This window comes from Marmota flaviventris, chromosome 20 (genome assembly GCF_047511675.1).
Source record: "Marmota flaviventris isolate mMarFla1 chromosome 20, mMarFla1.hap1, whole genome shotgun sequence".
Classification (NCBI taxonomy): Eukaryota; Metazoa; Chordata; class Mammalia; order Rodentia; family Sciuridae; genus Marmota; species Marmota flaviventris.
Genome location: NC_092517.1, coordinates 19,939,923 through 19,959,332, shown reverse-complemented (window position 1 = coordinate 19,959,332; position 19,410 = coordinate 19,939,923). Strand labels below are relative to the sequence as shown.

Genomic DNA, 19,410 nt, shown 5'->3' with positions numbered 1-19,410 from the left:
GTGCTTCCATTTCCTTCTAGAATGTTCTAAGGCCTCCTGTCCTCACCTGTCCCTTTCCTAAGGACGGACTTGGTCCTGCTCCTTCTCATCACCCTGTGAGCTCCTCCTGCTCAGTGGGGCCTCTTAACAGGACGTTCTAGATCTTTCTACCCAGAGCCCCCAGCTCCTCACAGACCCCCGGCTGGTGGCCGTCCCTCACTGTCCAGCGCCCTGGGGGACCTCATCCCCCTCTCTGCTCCGTCGGCTGCGGCCCTCAAAGAGGCCTGGGTGCAGAAGCTTCTGGAACAAGCGTGAGAGACCAGAGGACCCGTCCCCTGGGTGGCAGGGTGGACGGCCTTCGGTGCCTCTTCTTCAACCCCCTGAAGTGGGCGCTGTCCTGGTCACTCCAAGGAAGGACCCGGGTGCCACCATGACGTGTCAGTGGGTGCCACAGACAGGCGGGCGCCCTCGGGTGTCCCCAGAGCTGGCCAGGTCCCTTCTCTGGAGTCCTGGCCACTTCCACAGGCGGAGGGTGGGGCAGAGGGACCCTGCTGCCCGTGTCACCAGGCTGCCCGGGGATAGGGGAGCCTTTGTCTGAGGCGGGCACCCACCCGGGGCCTCCCAGGAGGACAGAGGCGTCCCCGCCTGTTGACAGGAGGAATGTCCCAGCTAATGAGAAGCAGTTGAGAGACGGGCGGCCACCATCCTCGTGTCCTGACCTGCTTGTCCTGCAGACGCCGGGCACCACCAGCCAGGCCCGGGGCGGGGGACCCCAAGGCTCCTCTGCTCTCCTGACCACGGAGCAGCCAGAGGACACCTTCCCTGTGTGTCCCCTGGGCGGAGAACTGGCCCCTGGGCCTGGTCTGGGGTGAGCTGGGCTCTGGGCTCCCGCAGCCCTCGGCTGACATTTTGGGGTCACCACATCTTAAAACTGTCCACTTACATGTGACGTAGGACCAACTTGGGTGGCACGTACCTGCACCGAGCTACCCACTCCTCTGGTCGTAGTGACGTGGCTCTGCCCAGGTCACAGGTACACATACAGGGCTCAGAAAGTGACGTCCATCCAGTAACTTTCCTATAACCCCCCCCTTCCCTTCATCTCATCCCATGGATTTCAACTGTCCCCTCCCCAGCCTTGTTGGGGGTCAGCGTCCGTACATCAGAGAGGACACTCAACCTTTGGTTTTGGGGACTGGCTTATTTCACTCAGCGTGATCGTCTCCAGCTCCATCCATTGACCAGCAAATGCCACCATTTCATCCTTCTTGATGGCTGCATAATATTCCACTGTGTGTATGGACCACAGTTTCTCTATCTGTCCATCTGCTGAGGGGCACCTAGGTTGGCTCCACAGCTCGGCTATTGTGAGTTGAGCTGCTATGAACACTGATGTGGCCGTGTCCCTGTCGTGATTTTAAGTTCTTTCATTTACTTATGTATTTTCCACAATCCTGGGCCTGGAGCCCAGGGCTGCTCCCAGCCTTTTGGCTTTTGAGACAGGGTCTCACCGAGTTGTGCGGCCTGGCCTCCATCTTGCGATCCTCCTGCCTCGGCCTCCCGAGTCACTGGGGTCACAGGCTGCCCACTGGGCCTGGTGGCCTCTTGTTCTTTGTAAGAATGGGGTTGGTGCGGACGTGCTGGGTGCTGGCTCCTGTGTCCCCCCATGGGGTGGGTGTCTGCTAAGGGCCTGTCGTGGGCCTCCCGTCTGCTCCGAGCTCCTGGGCTCCAGGTCCTGGGGCGGATGCTCTAGAGCTTTCCAGGAGGCCCTGGCCACTGAGGCCTCCTCCGTCTCAGGCGGGTTCTCAAGTCCAAGGCTTTGGGCGTTGGACCCGGTGGTTCCTTCCTGCGAGGGTGGCCCTGGGCGTCTGGGACGTGCTGTCCCCAAGTCCCTCCCGGCCCTGGGCGGCCCCAGGCTGGGTGAGGACTGGGCACCGAGGCTCCGCCCTGGGCTGGTGTCCTGGGCCGGTGGCTGGGAAGGCGGGGGTCGCGGTGCCCTTCAGGGGCGTGGCTGGCGGGGTTCCTGGTGCCCTTCAGGGGCGTGGCTGGCGGGGGCTCGCGGTGCCCTTCAGGGGCGTGGCTGGCGGAGGCTCCTGCGCATGCGCAGTCCCAGCTGGACCCCCTGGACCCCCCTGGACGTGGACTAGGCAGCGAGGCCCGGGACTGGGACGAGGACAGCGCCCTGTGGCGTGTGATGGGTCGCTGGGAAGCCACCCCTGCCTCGCTGTGTGACTCGGGCTAAGTGACCACTTCAGGAACTCAGTTTGCCCAGCTGGGAAGTGGGCGCGCGGTGGCCCCTCCATGGCCGCGGGCTGCTTGGCTCTTGCCGGGTTCCCAAGAGGGGACTGAGTCCTGGAGGAGGAGGAGCCGCGGTGACACCTGGTGCAGCCCGTGGTCCAAGTCCCCCACGGCCCAGGTCCCCTTTGGTGTCATGGAGGGCAGGGTGCGGGGGTGGGGCTGTGCTCTCAGGGACCTTGGGGCCACCCGACCAGTCAGCGATGGCCAGTTCCTGTCACCCCCAGGCTCCCCCCTTTTTTATTTTCTGATAATAAAAACAACGCAAGGGCCAGGCGGGGGCTCAGGGCGGGGCGCCCTCCTAGCACCGACCAGGCCCTGGGCTCCATCTTCCGCTCCACGTAAAGGTAAAGAAATAAAATAAAGGTGTGTGTCCAACTGCGGCGAAAAAATGAATATATTTTTTTAAAAAAGCAATGCAAGCCGGGCTCCGTGGCCCACGCCTGCCATCCCAGCAGCTCAGGAGGCTGAGGCAGGAGGATCGCAAGTTGGAGGCCAGCCTCAGCCAAAGTGAGGCCCTCAGCAACACAGTGAGACCCTGTCTCTAAATAAAACACAAAATAGAGCTGGGGGTGTGGCTCAGTGGCTGAGTGTCACTGAGTTCAAACTGATTACCCAACCCCTAAAAAAAATGAAAATTTAAAATAAAAAAGCGAGGCCTACCTACCTAACCAGGAAAATGTACAGAAAAAAATATTTGCCATAATTTCAGTGGTTCAGGTATGAATTTGTCAGAATTCACTTCCTATGACAGTGTCACATAGTTGCTTAGTGAGAAGTCACTGTATTTGACTTTTACTTGATATTATATTCCCATTTATGATGCCAGTTAGCACCACTGTGTCCCGTTCTTGTGCCTTTGATCATGTGTCAGCAAGTTGACATTTTATTTGTCGCTTTTTTCCCCTTGGGTACCTGGGATTGAACTCAGGGGCACTCCACTACTAAGCCCCATCCCCAGCTCTATTTTGTATTTTATTTAGAGACAGGGTCTCACTGAGTTGCTTAGGGCCTCACTTTTGCTGAGGCTGGCCTCCATCTTGCGATCCTCCTGCCTCAGCCTCCCAAGCTGCTGGGATGACACGTGTGGGCCATAACACCTGGTGCATAATTCTTGTGTGTATATATATATATATATATATATATATATATATATATATATATATATATATATATATATTTTTTTTTTTTTTTCGTATTAAGATTTTTCTAGCTGCACACGGTGGTGCACACCTGTAATCCCAGCAGCTCAGAAGACTGAGGCAGGAGAATGTGAAGTTCAAAGCCAGCCTCGGCAAATTATCAAGGCCCTAAGCAACTCAGCAAGATCCTGTCTCTAAAAATAATATATAAAAAAGGGCTGGGGATGGGGCTCAGTAATACTGAGCACCTCTGGGTTCAATCCCTGGTTCAAAAAAAAGAAGAAGAAGAAGAAAAACAACCTGATTTTTTTAATTGTTTCATTCAGTTACAACAAAATCCCATGCTTGTTGTGATAAATGAACACACTGGCACCTCAAGTTAAAGGTCACAGTTCCCTAAAATTCTCACCAATAGGATCATGCTATATTATCTTTTCAGATTCTTGTTGTGCCCATAAATGGAGCATGTCTACACATCCTCAGACACATACTTAGGAAGTAAACAGCAGAAAGAGCCTCTCCTATGTAAAGGTCATGTTAGTATTTTCATCCTGAACATACTGGGGCCTTCACTTCCTCACGCCTGCAACCTTAACTTTTGCTTCTGGTACCAGGGATTGAACCCAGGGGTGCTTCACCCCCGAGCCCCGTCCCCAGCCCTTTTTATATTTTAATTAGAGACAGGGTCTCGCTGAGTTGTTGAGGCCGGCCTCCACCTTGCGATCCTCCTGCCTCAGCCTCCCGATCTGTTGGGATTCCGGGCATGGGCCACCTGCCCGGCTCCACTTCCCTGTTTACCTCCTGCCTTCTGTCCCCACAGAAGGGACCATCACCCTGGGCCCCCTGCCTCCGGGTCCACACCTGTCCAGTTTCTGGATACAGAACCAGCTCGGGGCAGCACCCTGGGTGCCCAGCCTAGTTCTGGGCGCCTCTTGCCTTTCGGGAGGGCCGTCCCGCGGGCCTGCAGGTCTGGGGACCGGGGCATGTGGGGGCCGAGGAGCCCGCCCTGAGCCTCCGTGGACCCGGGGCGGCGAGCCAGCAGGCTGGGGCCCCCCACACCGGCCTCCATCCCTCCCCGAGCGCCCGGTGCCATCATTTCCCTCCCGTGACCCCCGAGGGCGGGGAGGCTCGTTTCATCTCGGCTGAGGCGCAGTCAGATTTACGGCGGCCGCCCCGACCCTCCCCGTAAGTCAGAGCTGCCGTCGGCGGCCTGGTGCTCCATCCCCACACGCAGGAATGATTACTTCAGCCGAGGCCGACCAGGCCCGTGTAAGTCGCTCCCTTTTGAAGTGCGGGAGCACATCTGGGCCCCAGGAAGAGGAGGAACAGGCCGCCCACAGCCAGCCGCCCGCTCCGGGCGCAGCCTGTAACCCTTTGGTACCAGGCTCCCCGCTCCCCTGCTCGGCGCCAGCCCTGGCAGAGGGTCCCCGGTGCTGGGTGGGGACCGCTAGGCACCCAGGGGACGCCTGTGGCTGGCTCGTCGGGCCTGCGGAGGCTGCGGGTGGTCCTCCCGCGCGCCCCCGGGGAGTGACAGCCCCCGATCCATCGTGGTCCTCGCCGCTTCTCCACCCTGGACCGCTTTCTCGCCTCTCATTGGCTGATCGCTTGCTGGTACCCGCTTTCGGGCGCTCATTGGCTCAACGCTGGCTGGTGCCCTCATTTCTGCCTCTCATTGGCTGAGTCCTCGCTGCATTCCAGGCTCTCATTGGTTGAGTGCTTCCTGGTGCCTGCATTCCCATCTCTCATTGGCTGAGTCCTCGCTGGATTCCGGCCTCTCATTGGTTGAGCGCTTGCGCATGCTCACATTCCTGTCTCTCATTGGTTGAGCACTCACGGGTGCCCATGTTCCTGCCTCTCATTGGCTGAGCACTCACTGCATTCCAGGCCCTCATTGGTTGAGTACTTGCTGGTGCCCGCATTCTCATCTCTAATTGGCTGAGTACTTGCTGGACTCCAGCCTCTTATTGGTTGAGTGCTCACTGGTGCCCACGTTCCTGCCTCTTATTGGCTGAGCGCTCTCGGGTGCCCATGTTCCTGCCTCTCATTGGCTGAGTACTCGCTGCAGTCCTGGCTCTCATTGGTTGAGAACTCGCTGGAGTCCAGCCTCTTATTGGTTGAGCGCTGGCTGGTGCCCACATTCCTGCCTCTCATTGGCTGAGGGCTCCCCAGTGTCGCATTCCTGCATCTCATTGGCTGAGTACTCGAAGCAACCCAGGCTCTCATTGGTTGTGTACTTGCTGTTTCCCGCATTCCCGCTTCTTATTGGCTGAGTGTGCCTGAGGCTGGCTACTCTGAGCAACACAAGGCTCTGCCCTCCAGCGCTGGTGTCCCCCGCCTGCCCAGGACAGTTGGCTGGAGCCTCTTTCCCCATCGGTCCCCATCTTCCACGTGGGATCCCGATGGGATCGGTGTGACATGGCACAGCCCAACTCTGTGTGCCGTCTAGTGGGTGGCCTTCCCCTGGTAGCAGGTGACAGTTGGAGCTGGCAGCGGGCCCTGCAGGGACACCAGCCTCTGCTGCACGTCCGTCCGCACACGCTCTGCTGTCACCGGCTGCTGACCGGGGTGCCCCCTCCCGGGCCACCGCGCCCACTCCGCGCCTCGCAGGCTGGAGCCTCCCCGACCTTCCCCCCTCCTGGGACAGCCTGGCCACGCGGCACAGGGACCTTGCAGGGGACGGGAGGGTGTGTCCAGCTCCTCCTGGTCTCTCTAGATCGGGCGTCGTGGGGAACGGAGGCCCTGTGCCCAGGCGGCCTGTGCCTGTGGGAGCCGGTGCTTGCCAGCCAGGGGACTGTCGCCCGCCTGGGGGTCCTCATCAAGGGCCCTGGCGGAGCCCAGGGGACAGCGCTGTCCTTTCCAAAGCTTGGCCGGACCGAGCTTCCCAGCGGCTTCGTTCCAGTTGGTGTTTGGGCTGCAGCAGATTAAGTGACCCTTTCCGTCTCCGGCTTTCGGTTTCCAAGGAGCTGGGTTTCGTGGGGTGGGCAGATGGCCCGGGTGTGCCCCCGGTGTGCCCGGGTGTGCCCGGGGCTGCGGCTCTTCTCGGGAGCTGTCTGGGGCCCTCCCTCCCAGGACCCTCTTCTCCCGCCCAGATCCCTGGGCTGCTGCCCCTCCCTGGCCTTATATCCCAGGATCTGGGAAGTGTACCCCAGACCTTGGGCGCCTGTCCCTGGGCCACAGACTGTCCCACCCCATGTGCTGATTGGTGCCTATAGTGACCAGAAGTGGCAGCTGACGGACTGAGTGTCCTGGGCCAGGCACCCCGGAGACACCGGCCTGGGGAGGAGGAGGAGGAGGCGTGTGCCCCCATTTAACAGATGAGGAAACCGAGGCCGCGCTAGGTGAAGGGCGCGTGCCCTGGGTTCAAGCCCAGGCCTAGGTCTCTGCGTGGACAGTCCCTGATCTTGTGGATCCTCAGGACCTGTCCTCAGTGGCCAGATGGGGAAGCCTTGGGGACATCCCCGCCTGTTCCTCTTCCTGCTGTATTTTCCAAAATCCTGACACCTGACACCCCCCCCCCCCAGATCCTTTGTCCCACTTTCTGTGACTCCTGCCCCCTCTAGGCAGGGCCCCGGGCCAGCGGGCAGGAGCCAGCTTTGCCTTGGAGGGGGACAGCAGCCTTCCGAGGCTGCCCTCTAATCTCTCTATCCACACGGCCTTCATTTTAATTTGCAAAATTGAACCCAGATCGAGAGCAGTAAAGCCAGGGGACAGTAAATATTCATGCCCCAGTGAGCCAAGGTGGCTCCATTAGGGCGCTGAGATTGCGGGAATTACCTGGGGATCATGTATATTCATGGGCCGATTCTGATTCCAGATAGGACCCTCTCTGTGAGCCCGGCCCCTGGCTGCTCCACGGGGCTTAGGCGCCTAAGCTTCTGAAAGTCCTCTCAAGTGGCCCTGCCCTGTCCTCGGCTCCTAGGAGACAGAGCAGAATAATCCCCGCAGCCCAGCCGCCCAGGGCTGCCCAGGTGTCCTCCTCCTGGGCAGGGCCTGGTCCCACTGCCCCGTCCAGGTTACAGATGAGGAGACCGACTCTAAATGTCACATCGCCGTTCTGTGGATGTGTCTGCCCCCCACCGACCTCGGCCAGGGGACCCAGAAGATGACAGGTGCTTAGGAAATGACCGCCATCCCTCAGGCCTCCTCTGCAGGGGCACGTGGCTCTGCTGCTGCCACCAAGGTGAGGGTGGCACAGTCTGGCTCCTGATTGGTCAGGACGGTCAGGTGCATCTGGCTGACACAGGTACAGGTGAGCTGCTGTCCTCAGTATGTAGCAGGAGGCCACAAAGCTCAGCCAACTGCCTGACTGCTTTGCTTGGTCTTAAGTAAAGTCCTCTGATTGCAGGTCACAGAGGCTGTGTGGCCCGCAAAACCTGAACTAGTCACTGTCACCTTTGGTGCAGGGGAGAGTCCTAGGGATTGAACCCAGGGGCACTTAACCCCTGAGCCCCGTCCCCAGCCCTATTTTATATTTTATTTAGAGACAGGGTCTCGCTGAGCTGCTTAGCAACTTGCTTTTGCTGAGGCTGGCCTCCAACTTGTGATCCTCCTGCCTCAGCCTCCCCAGTCGCTGGGATGACGGGCGTGGGCCACCGTGCTGGGGTCATTTCTCTTCTTTCCGAAAGGATATCCCTTTGATGGCCTGTGCCTTTCCCTTTCTGGGCCTCTGCCCCATTATTCACTCCGGGAACAGTCCTAAGTCAGTCAGCCTGGGCTTGTCCTGTTGGACAGGCCGCTGGCCTGGTCAGAGCCCTGCTGCCTGTGCAGGCCGTGACTGTGCCAGCCTGTCCCTGCAGGTCCCCCTCCAGCCTCAGGGCCCATGCTCTGAGCTGCTGCGTGTGAGTGCTGGCCTGTCCCTGCCTGCCTGCCCCCAGAAGGGCCCTCCAGCCTCCTGTGTCTCCTTCTGTCATCTCTTGGGGGCCACCAGGACTGTCACTGTCCTGATGGACATACGAGAGCCGTGGAGGAGGCAGGCCCTGCCCAGGGTCCCTGTGACTGTGAGTCATCCGTAGCCTCCCCAGCCTCAGAGGGGCTGTCACCCCAGCAGCTCGGGAGGCTGAGGCAGGAGGATCGCAAGTTGGAGGCCAGCCTCAGCAACTTAGATCCTAAGCAACTCAGCGAGACTCTGTCTCTAAATAAAATAAAAAAGGGCTGGGGACGGGGCTCAGGGGTTAAGCACCCCTGGGTTGAATCCCTGGGACCAAAAGAAAAAACAAAACAAAAAACCATCCCCCCCCCCATAGCTCCTGCTGCCCCCTGACAGGTCTTAATTCCGCCCCTTGGGTTACTAGAGACCCCTGGAGCCACACCTGACATGGGGTTTCTTGCTGAAGCCATGCCCCCCGTCACCTGTGCTAGAACATAGAGAGTGAAGGTCACTCTGGGAACCCCCTTGGGCAGGAGCCCTGTTGGAGGCCAGCCCCTCCCTGTTCCTCAGAGAGCAGAGGATGAGGAGTCCGAAGGTCCTAGTGGCCCCCATTCGTAACGTCACCCTCTGTAAGGCAGGGGCTGGGACGTGCTGCTCAAACCGTCCCGGGCCCTTCTCTGACCTGAGAGGGCCCGCACCCCTTCCCCTGAATAGGTCCCAGCAAACCCTTTGGGGTCTGGGCCAGGGGATAAAGGCCACCACCTGCCCCGGAACTGGATGCCTCAGTGTTCCCAGGAGCCGCGGAGCCCAGACCTGATTGTGACAGGAAAACAATCCTGAGCGACGGAGGCACAGGGCACACAGGGGCCCTGGATCTTTAAACCCCCAACCTGGGACTTTGAGCAGCTTCGTGCTCGCAGCGGGCAGTCGGTGGCCACACCCCGCGACTGTGTTACTCCGGTCCTTTTGTTCTAGAAGATTCCATCGGGTGAGAAGTGCACGTTTCTGTGGTTCTCTGTGGAGCTGAGCTGTCCCGAGGGTCCCCAGGGAGGAGGGGAGGCCGCCCAGCAGGGAACAGTCGCTGTTGTACTGTCTGATACCAACTTCGGACCCTCCTCTCCCTGCCCCACTGGACAGCCGCCCTGGCCACCTGCCTGCTGGCCCCTGGAGGCCGCCTTCCATTGTTGGTGGAAGTCACTGCAGGTGATTTATGTGAGCTTCAAGCCCAGACCCGAAACATTTCCTCCAAGTCATTTTTCTTTGTCCTGATACTAAAGGCTGAACTTGGAAACCAGAGACGGACAGACAGAAAAACGGAAAGACACACCTTTCAGCACCCAGTTCCCTGCGTGTCCCCGTCTCAGGTTCTCAGCCCAGAGGCCACCCCGGCCCCCTGGACAGACCTTAGGATGGTTTTGACTTTAGGATTAGAAAGAGGCTCAGTTAGCATGTGCCTGGAGTCCCAGGGGCTCGGGAGGCTGAGGCAGGAGGATCGCAAGGTGGAGGCCAGCCTCGGCCACTTAGCAAGGCCCTGAGCAACTCAGCGAGACCCTGTCTCTAAATAAAATAGAAAAAGGGCTGGGGATGGGGCTCAGGGGTTCAGCACCCCTGGGTTCAATCCCCAGAGGTATCTTGGCCAGGCAAGGTTGCCTGCAATCTCAGCGGTTCAGGAGGCCGAGGCAGGAGGATCGCAAGGTGGAGGCCAGCCTCAGCCACTTAGTGAGGCCCTAAGCAACTCAGGGAGACCCTGTCTCTAAATAAAATATAAAAAGGGCTGGGGACGGGGCTCAGGGTTCAATCCCTGGGACCAAAATAGAACAGAAAGAGGAGACCCCTCCCCAGAAACGGGGGTCCAGAGCTGGTCCCCTGGAGGGGGGTGTCCTGTCCCTTTATAGATTTGGGTTTCCTTCTCCTGCCCGCTGCTGCCGTCCTGCCTAGTGACCAGAGGGTGCAGTGATCTGGGGTCCAGGCAGGAAGGAGGCTCCTGGGGACACTCATTAACAACAGTTCCCGGGGCAGGTAACCTTGGCAACACATTAGAGGAGGCGGACGTGCTCTGGAGGGATCAGCGTTCTGTTCCTCTGAGCCAACCCCCCATCTTCCTGACCCCTGACCCCGTCTTTCCCGACCTCCGCTGACGGTCCTCCTGCCTCCCCAGCACCGAGACCACACCAGAGGCTGCTGGGGGCCTTGCTGAGCAGCTAGGAGCTGGCCACCAGCGGGAGGCCTGTCGAGCGTCCTGCGCTGAGTGGGGAACTGGGTGCAGGTGGCCTCTTCGGTGTTGGGAAGGGGGCCTCTCTGTTCCTTGGAGACCCAGACCCCCGTGGCTTCCCGGCCAAGCCTGTGGGGGCCCCAGGTGGGGTCCTGCTGTGTCCCCGCTGCCCCAGAGACTCCTGTGGGCCCAGCCCTGGGGACACAGTGCTCTCTGGTCCCCCCCACAGATTCCTTACCCCCCAAAAAGCCCAGGATCGCTAAGACAATTGAGGCCCCTTGTGAGGAGCACGCGGAGCCACGTCGGCGTAATTCAATTTGGAGTTTTATGGGGGACAAATCGCAGAGGGTGGCTGGGGGGGACGTATAGCTCCCTGGCAGCCTGTGTCACTTTTACGGCCTCCCATTGTTGCAGCGGCTGGGAGGCTAAGGGCCAGGGTTTGTTTGTGAGGTTGCCATAGAGGGGCCTTCCGTGGGACACTGCCAGGTCCCCTCCCTCCCTCCCTCCTTCCCAGGAGGTACCATGTGGCAGCCACCGGGCTGGGGATCATGGGGGCGGGCTCCGGGGACCCCAGAAACCAGCCCCACACAGGGCCCCTGTGGGGACTAAGAGGGGCCACCTGGGGTGTGGGCCTCGCGGCCAGGTCACCCGGGCTGCCTGGGGCCCCCGAGGGGCGGGCGAGCCTGGTACAGGGCCCAGGAGAGGCCAGAGTAGCTGCAGGTCCGTGGGCAGTACCCGCCCCACTGTGACCAGGCCCCTGCCAAAAACAGGACCCTGTTCAAGTCCTCCCCGAGTCCCTGGGGGTGGGGCCCCTTATTTAGAGACAGGGTCTCGCTGAGTGGCTCAGGGCCTGGCTCAGTGGCCGAGGCTGGCCTCCACCTGGCGATCCTCCTGCCTCGGCCTCCCATGCCGCTGGCTTGACCAGTGCGTGCCACCGTGCCCAGCATGGTGACATTTTTACAGCAGACAGACAGAACTCCGTAGAGCTGATCTTAGAAGGGGGGGGTGCCTTTTTTTGGCATCTACATGGGGATCTCTGAGAACGGGTCCCCCTGGCTCCCTCCCAGGGGACAATTGGCCCTTTGTCTGGGGCCTGAGCCCTCGTTCCACTTTGGCCAACATGACTCCTGTCTCGGAGGCGCGGGGAGAGGCCAGGTGGGAGGGCTGCCGAGAGCTGCCAGACCCCATCCCTGGCCCGGTGCCCGGGGACAGCTGAGCGGGGAGAGCCATCGTTGGGGACTGCTCGGCTCCCTGCTTGGCCCGGTGTCTGGGCTCGGCCTCCAGAGCCCAGTGGGAGCAGCCGAGCCTGGCTCCCAGGGGGGTCCGCCCTGGGACTTGGGAGCCTCAGTCTCCAGAGACCCCGCCCAGGAGGGACTGGCCCCTGGTCCTCAGGTGACACGCGTGGAGACAAAAGGCCACCCCAGTCCAACAGCTGACGACCCTCAGCCCAAGGTCGGGGTGGGGAGCGGCCTGTTTGGCTCCGCAGAGAGCCATCGGGGAGACCCAGTGAGACCAGCAGGTGCCACGCAGTGTCACCTTATGTGAGAGGGAGTGGCAGGGACAGCTGTGGCCACTTTTTGGTGGAGGAGAAGGGTACCAGGGATGGAACCAGGGGCACCTGAGCCCTGAGCCCCATCCCCAGCCCTTTTTAGATTTTATTTAGAGACAGAGTCTCCCTGAGTTGCTCAGGGCCTCACTCAATGGCTGAGGCTGGCCTCCAACTTGCGATCCTCCTGCCTCAGCCTCCCAAGATGCTGGGATGACAGGTGTGGACCAGCACATCAGCATGGTGACATTTTTCATAGCAAAAATTAGCAAACTTCACCTTCATCAGTAAGGACATGGGTAAATGACAGGTGGAGTCTTCATAGAGAACAATACTATACAGGAGTCAAGAATAGCACACGTGTGTATGTATCTGAAAGTGAACAGATGTCAGAGAGAGGAGAATTAAACAATAATGTGATACCATTGTATACACAACGGAGTACATATGCTATTCAAGGACACGCCATGGTTATACTGTGTATGAGGATGAAGGGGACATAAGGAATTCATATTGTGTCACATGCCTGTCATCCCAGCAGCTTGGGAGGCTGAGGCAGGAGGATCGCAAGGTGGAGGCCAGCCTCAGCCACTTAGCAACTCAGCGAGACCCTGTTGCTAAATAAAATAGAAAAAGGACTGGGGACGGGGCTCAGGGGTGGAGGGCCCCTGGGTTCAATCCCTGGTACCCCCCCCAAAAAAAAAAAAATAAAGAGCTGATGAAGGTAATTACTCCAGAGGAGCCAAAGGAAGGAAATAGGATTATGGGTCTTCAACTCAATGTCAAGACTTCAGTTGCCAAAAAGAAAAAGAAAAAAAGAGTTAAAGTGTCAGGGACAGACTCTCAGCAGTCACCCCCAGGTGCTGGGATCGGGGGTGATCACGATGTCATTGCACCTCTCGAAATGACTTGAAGTCCTCCCAAAATCCGTGTCTGTGTCTGTGTGTGTGGAGGGGTGTTCACCCACGTCTGACTGCAGTCCCGGGGGGACCTGCCAGGGAACCTAGGCTCTGGCCCAGCAGGGGGCCCTGGCAGCCCCCAGGACCCCCATCCCCAAGCGCCCTCCTTGGAGGCCCAGAGCTTGGGTTTGCATTTTTGTGCGAGATGCAATTAGATGCATCAGGGTCTTATCTGTAGGCCCAGCTCCAAGGAGGGGGATCAGGAGGTTAAATTGAAACCTTATTAAGGGACATGGACCAGGGCTGATGAGCCCCACCAGACGGGCTCTCAAAGCTCATTTCTCCCCGCCTCCAACCTGAGCCTCCCCGAGTCCAGTAACTGATCCCCCGTCAGCTCGTTAGTGTCAACCCCGGGTGTCTTTTCCCCTCCGATTTACATTCTATTAAGTAATGAGGAACCTGCCAGGCCCCGGCCCTCGCCTTTAGCCCAGCCAGGGGCTTCCAGGCTCATTAATGGAATGAAAAATAGATCATAGAGGCCCAATCTCATTACGGCCTTATCGCCAGCATCTCGAGGCTGCGACACACAAGGCCGCTTCACCCAGGCGTCTGCTGATCCCAGAGGGTGCCCAGCACGGCTGACCCTGTGCAGAGTGGGGTGATGCTTGTTGGACTGTCCCTTGGTCACAGAAAGAAAGCTCCTGGAGAACTTGGGCCTCCCAAGTGGCTCCGGAGGCTGAGGCAGGAGGATCACAAGTGGGAGGCCAGCCTCTGCCCTGAGGAGGCGTAACCAGACTCTGCAGGGAGCCACCAGTAACCACCAGTAGCCTCTAGGAAGACTAGACCGTGCCCACCCCAAGTGGGTCCCCTCCCAGGGTCTACATCGGAGAAACTGCTGTGTGCAAAGTGACATGTACACGGTCATGGTGACTTTTTGGGGGGTACCAGGGATTGAACCCAGGGGTGCTTCACCCCTGAGCCCCGTCCTCAGCCCTTTTTCTATTTTATTTAGAGACAGGGTCTCGCTGAGTTGCTCAGGGCCTTGCTAAGTGGCCGAGGCTGGCCTCCACCTTGTGATCCTCCTGCCTCAGCCTCCCAAGCTGCTGGGATGACAGGCGTGGGCCACTGAGCCTGGCTGGGCTGGGTTTTTAGCCAGATCCCCATCTCAGGATTTCCAAGCAAAAGACCCAAATCTGATGGGCAGAAGTCGAACAATCAGACAGCACCAACTGCCGGGGAAGATGTCCCACACCTAGGGCCTGAGGCCTGATGATAGAGCTTTTAATTTACTTAGTAAAACTGAGCACGTCTTTCCGCCAACCCTGCAGTTCTCCTCCAGGGCAGTGACCCTGAGACCGTCCCCTCCCCACCCTCTACAAGGACACTGGGAGGGGTCCTTGTGAGAGACAGAATCCACCCCGTGATCTTCCAGCCAAAAATTGAAAACTGGACTAGGCTGGGGCTCAGGGTAGAGGCTCACCTGGCACGTGTGAGGCCCGGGGTGGGATCCTCAGCACCACACAAAAATAAATATATAAAATAAAGGTTTTGTGTCAACTACAACTAAAACATAAAATATCACACAAACTGGGAACAGGCTGGGCATTATGGTGGTGCACAACTGATCCCAGCGGCTGGGGAGGCCGAGGCAGGAGGATCGCAAGGTGGAGGCCAGCCTCAGCCACTGAGCCAGGCCCTGAGCCACTCAGTGAGACCCTGTCTCTAAATAAAATAGAAAAAGGGCTGGGGACGGGGCTCCGGGGTGAAGTGCCCCTGGGTTCAATCCCTGGCACCCAAAATAAAAATGCTCAGAGGAGTGTGGGCAGCCGAGGGCGGGAGGCAGCCTACCTGGTGACCGTGGCAGAGGGTGCCTCCCGTGAGATGTGACTCCCCGGCCACCCGAGCTGTGTCCCTGGCGGCCTCCTTGCCCGGTGCCCAGATCACCTCCTGTCATTGACCCTCTTTCCTGCCCCTGTCCTAATTTTATTTTGAGACACAGTTTTGCTAAGTTGTCGAGGCTGGCCTCCACTTTGCGATCCTCCTGCCTCGGCCTCCTCTGGGATCATGGATGTCGGGACGGGTCCCCCCACGCAGCCCTGCTGGTCTCACACCCCTCTCATCCCCCCGCCAGGTGGTGAAGAAGGTCAAGTCCATGCAGATGTTCCACACGCCCGTCACCTCGGCCATGCAGGGTGACCGCCTGGGCATCTGCGTCACCCAGTTTGACCCCAAGCTGCTGGAGCGCGGGCTGGTGTGCACCCCCGAGTCGCTGCCCACCCTGCACGCGGCCATCATCTCCGTGGAGAAGATCCCCTACTTCCGGGGCCCGCTGCTGACCAAGGCCAAGTTCCACATCACGCTGGGCCACGAGACGGTCATGGGCCGCCTGCTCTTCTTCAGCCCCGAGCCCCAGCGCTTCGACCAGGAGCCCCAGGTGGACGCCTTCGACCTGGCCCAGGAGTACCTCTTCCAGGAGCGCTACCTGAGCGGGGACCCGGCCACCGAGGGCGACCAGGCGGACGGCAGGGCCGGCCAGGCCCCCGAGGGCCGCTGTCCACGGCAGCAGTGGGCCCTGGTGGAGTTCGAGAGGCCGGTCACCTGCCCTCGCCTGAGCCTGGTCATCGGCTCCCGGCTGGACGCGGACATCCACGCCAACTCGTGCCGCCTGGCCTTCCACGGTCGCCTGCTGCACGGGCTGCAGGACAAGGGCTACGCGGAGAGCGCGCTGCCCGCCCTCAGGGTCTACAAGCTCAAGTACAAGCAAGGCCTCGTGGAGCGGGTGAGCACGGCCTCCAGTCTGGGCCTCCTCGGGGAGGGCGGCCGGGTCCACGGGGCCCCGATGGTGTCGGCGGCCAGGGAGGTCCCAGGGATGGAGCCCAGGGGCGCTGACCACAGGGCCACCTCCCGGCCCTTGAATGTTTGATTTAGAGTCAGGGTCTTGCTTTGTGGCTGAGGCTGGCCTCCACTTTGCCATCCTCCTGCCTCAGCCTCCATGGCTGCTGGAGGACAGGTGTGCGCCATGGTGCCCTGGGGCTGGTTGGGGCATTTAAAAGACCTGCTGAGGGCCTTGCTGAGTGGCTGAGGCTGGCCTCCACCTGGCAGTCCTCCTGCCTCAGCCTCCCCAGCCACTGGGATGACAGGCGTGGGCCACCGGCCTCTGTTTTCCATAGGACTGTCAGGAGAGGGCAAAGGGGGGGACAGAGAGGGACAGCAGGTGGCCTGCTACGCTGGGCTGCACGCCCACCCTCCCCCCTGCCCCACTCGGTCCTGTGGCTCTGCCTCACCTGGCTGTGGTGCCACCGGCTGGGAGGCCGGCCCAGGGAGTGGCGGGCACCCGGGGGTGTGGCAGGAGACTGAGCTGGTGACAGGACCCGCGCGGCTGAGCCGTGGCCAGGGCTCTGGGAACGCGGCCAGAGCGGCTGCCAGGGCCGGGGACAGCCGGGCCACCGCAGCTTCCTTATTAGAAAAATGGGGACCTCCCCCCCGTGGGGTGGGGTGGGACAGGGACACCAGGTAAGGCCCTGAAGTGTCCCCGCCCAGAAGGGTCCCTTGATCACTGCTGGGTAGCACAGGACTGTTTTCTAGAACTTTCCTCGAGGCCCAGACACCAGGGCTCCCGGCTGGGTGGGGACAACAGGCTGTCCCCCCCCAGGGGTCAGGCCAGGCCCGGCCACCTCTCACTGGCGCCACTCGGGAGGGCCCCAGGGCTGGGCGGCAGGAGCCCGCGGCGGGGCACAGCCGAGTGTGGACACGCCGGCGCCACCAGGAGCCTTGGTGGCTTTGAAGCCTGCTGTCCCCTGGCTCCTGGCTCTGGCCGCTCGGCTGGTGATGGCCTGGCCCGGGTGCCCAGGGCGCTGGCCGCAGGCAACCTGCCCCTGGCTGCCCCTGGCTGGGCGGCCTCCAGCCTCCTTCTGGGCCGGCCTCCAGCCTCCTCCTGGGCAGGCCCCAGCCCCAGGGGACGGCCCGTTGTGGCCTGTCCTGCTGCCCCTGGCCCCGGGCTCCTTGCAAGCCGCCTGAAGGTTGGTGGCCTCCCAGGTCACTTGAGCAAGCCAGGGTCCCCCTGAAGCACAAGTCACAACGGCCTCTCCTTCCCGGGAAGGTCAGGGCCGCCTGGTGTCTTGGCCCAGGCCCAGCCGTGGCCTGTCCTGCCGTCCAGCGGGTCACGAGCTGCGGACTCACCTCCCGTGGAAATGGCTTCGCTCACATGGACCCGGGGTCAGGCCGCTGGGCGGGGGGAAGAGCTGGCTCTGGAGAAGATGGCCACTGTCCCCAGAACCGGTTTCTCCTCTCAGAGGAGTCGGTGGCCCAACTGGCCCAGCAGGTGCTCTGAGAGGTGTCATCTCCCTTTCTCCCTGGAAGGCCAGCCGCCTGGCCACTGTCCCTCGGGCTCTTGACCTGCCCCTGAAGGGGGATGTGCCTGTATGGGGGCTGCTGATGGCCACTCGGGGGGCGGAGTGGGGAGTGGAGGCTGGCCACGGAGGCCCGCTGTGGACAGAGGTCCTGCCCAACCTGAGCAGGGGCAGCGGGTGGGATTGAACTCAGGGGCCCCTGAGCCCCGTCCCCAGCCCTATTTTGGATTTAGAGACAGGGTCTCTCTGAGTTGCTCAGGGCTTTGCTAAGTGGCTGAGGCTGGCCTCTACCTTGCGATCCTCCTGCCTCAGCCTCCCAAGTCACTGGGAAGACAGGCGTGGGCCACCCCTGCACCGGGCTGCCTTATTTTTACAGAAGAGGATACTGAGGTTCAGAGGAGTGACGCGGCTCGCCCAGGAGTCCCAGCAGCTGGACCCAGAAGCCAGCCCCACACCAGGGCTGCCCCAGGCCTCTGTTTTCTGCCAGGCCTCGGCCCTGCCCTGGGGAGGAGGAGGCAGCAGAAGTTCTGATACCAAATGTCACCACAGAGCTTCTTAATCTTCCAGTTCTGGTGACTTTCAGGTGACCTGGAAGAGTCACTGTATTACACAAGGCTCATCCTCGACCCCGGCACCCCCTGCCACCCTGCTCCAGAGGACGACGGGTCCCTGTCCCCCAGGAGGACTCTGTTGGTTGGTGACAAGTGGTAACTGAGGAGGGAGCCCAAGAACAGTGGGCAGCACGGGCACCGAGCACGTGACCATCCTCTGCTTGGTTCAGCACACCAGGGGACGCTGGGCACCTTTAAAACCCGCCCAGAGGGGACCTCTCCCCGAGTTGGACGCCCCTGAGGTCCTGCCCCGGGTGGCCACTCTGTCACCAGGTCTTGGTGTCCCGACCGACCTCCGCACCCCTGATCCTATGACGGCCTTTTTCAGAGGAAGAAACTGAGGTCCAGAGAGGACCCTCACCTGGTCCAGGTCTCCAGGCCCTGCCCCTCTGGGCACAAGGTCCTCCTCGCAGCAGCCCTGGGCCCTACTGGGACAGTGACACCGCCGTGTCCCTCCCTCCCTGGACGCCCCTCTGCCGTTTGACTGAGCCCAGCTGCCTCAGAGCCTGGGCCTCCTCGGGGACCGAGCCCCGGGCGCCACACATGTAACGACATCATCACGCGCTCCGGCTGCCAAGCTCCCACTCAGCGCTGGGGACACTGGGGACTCGCCTGGCATGTGAGCAGACCCCGGGCTGCCGCACGCAGCCAGCGACCACTCCTGGGGAGTCCGGGCCTCCAGCCACCAGGGGAAGGGACAGCAGACCACTCTGCAGACAGCGGAGGTCCCCATCGGAGCTATTGTGACCGCGCTGGCCAGATCCCGTCATTGTTCCCCACGAGCAGCCCCCGCCCGCCCCGTGTCACGTCACAGTGACTGATTCCAACTCCAGCTGGCCCGCGTCCTCCTCGGGCGACGGCTGGTGTCTTGCCGCTGGAGCTGGGAGAGGCTGGAATTTGGGACGATCCCCTCGTTCTCTCCGCCTCCTGCTTGCTGTCCCCTGGGTGGCCGTGCTGTCACCAGGTCTTGGTGTTCTGACCGACCTCAGGCCCTGATTTGAACGGCAACTTTATTCAGAGGAAGAGACTGAGGTTCAGAGAGGACCTCTTAAGAGCTTCTAAGCCCTGTCTTCCCAGCACCAGGTCCTCCTCCTCCTCCTCCTCCTCCTCCTCTTCCTCCTCTTCCTCTTCATCTTCCTCCTCCTCCCAGCTCAAGGGAGTCCAAAGACAGAGAAAGCCACTCTGGGCACAACTGGCATTGCTGTGACCTAAGCCACAGAAGAGGTCCCCTCCTCTCAGCCTGAATTCGAACGTGGTATTGCACCAGGTGCCGGGACACACACCTGTCATCCCAGCAGCTCAGGAGGCTGAGGCAGGAGGATCACAAATTGGAGGCCAGCCTCAGCCACTTAGCGAGACTCTGTCTCTAAACATAAAAAGGGCTGGGGACAGGCTCAGGGGTAAGCGTCCCTGGGCTCAATCCCTGGGACAGAATAAAGAGAACGTGGTGTTGTCACACTCCCTGGCTGGGTGACACCTGCCGAGTCCCCAGACCCCAGGGGGCTTCTCT

General features: G+C 60.6%; 1 protein-coding gene across 1 annotated transcript in view; it reads left to right on the top strand.

Annotated features, from left to right (window-relative positions):
• Positions 1-19,410, top strand: part of Eefsec (eukaryotic elongation factor, selenocysteine-tRNA specific) — a 118,375-nt gene that overhangs the window by 79,661 nt on the left and 19,304 nt on the right. Inside the window, exon 5 of the mRNA XM_027954452.2 lies at positions 15,072-15,719. Within this exon, the coding sequence (XP_027810253.2) occupies positions 15,072-15,719 (648 nt within the window). The remainder of the gene's footprint in view (positions 1-15,071; positions 15,720-19,410) is intronic.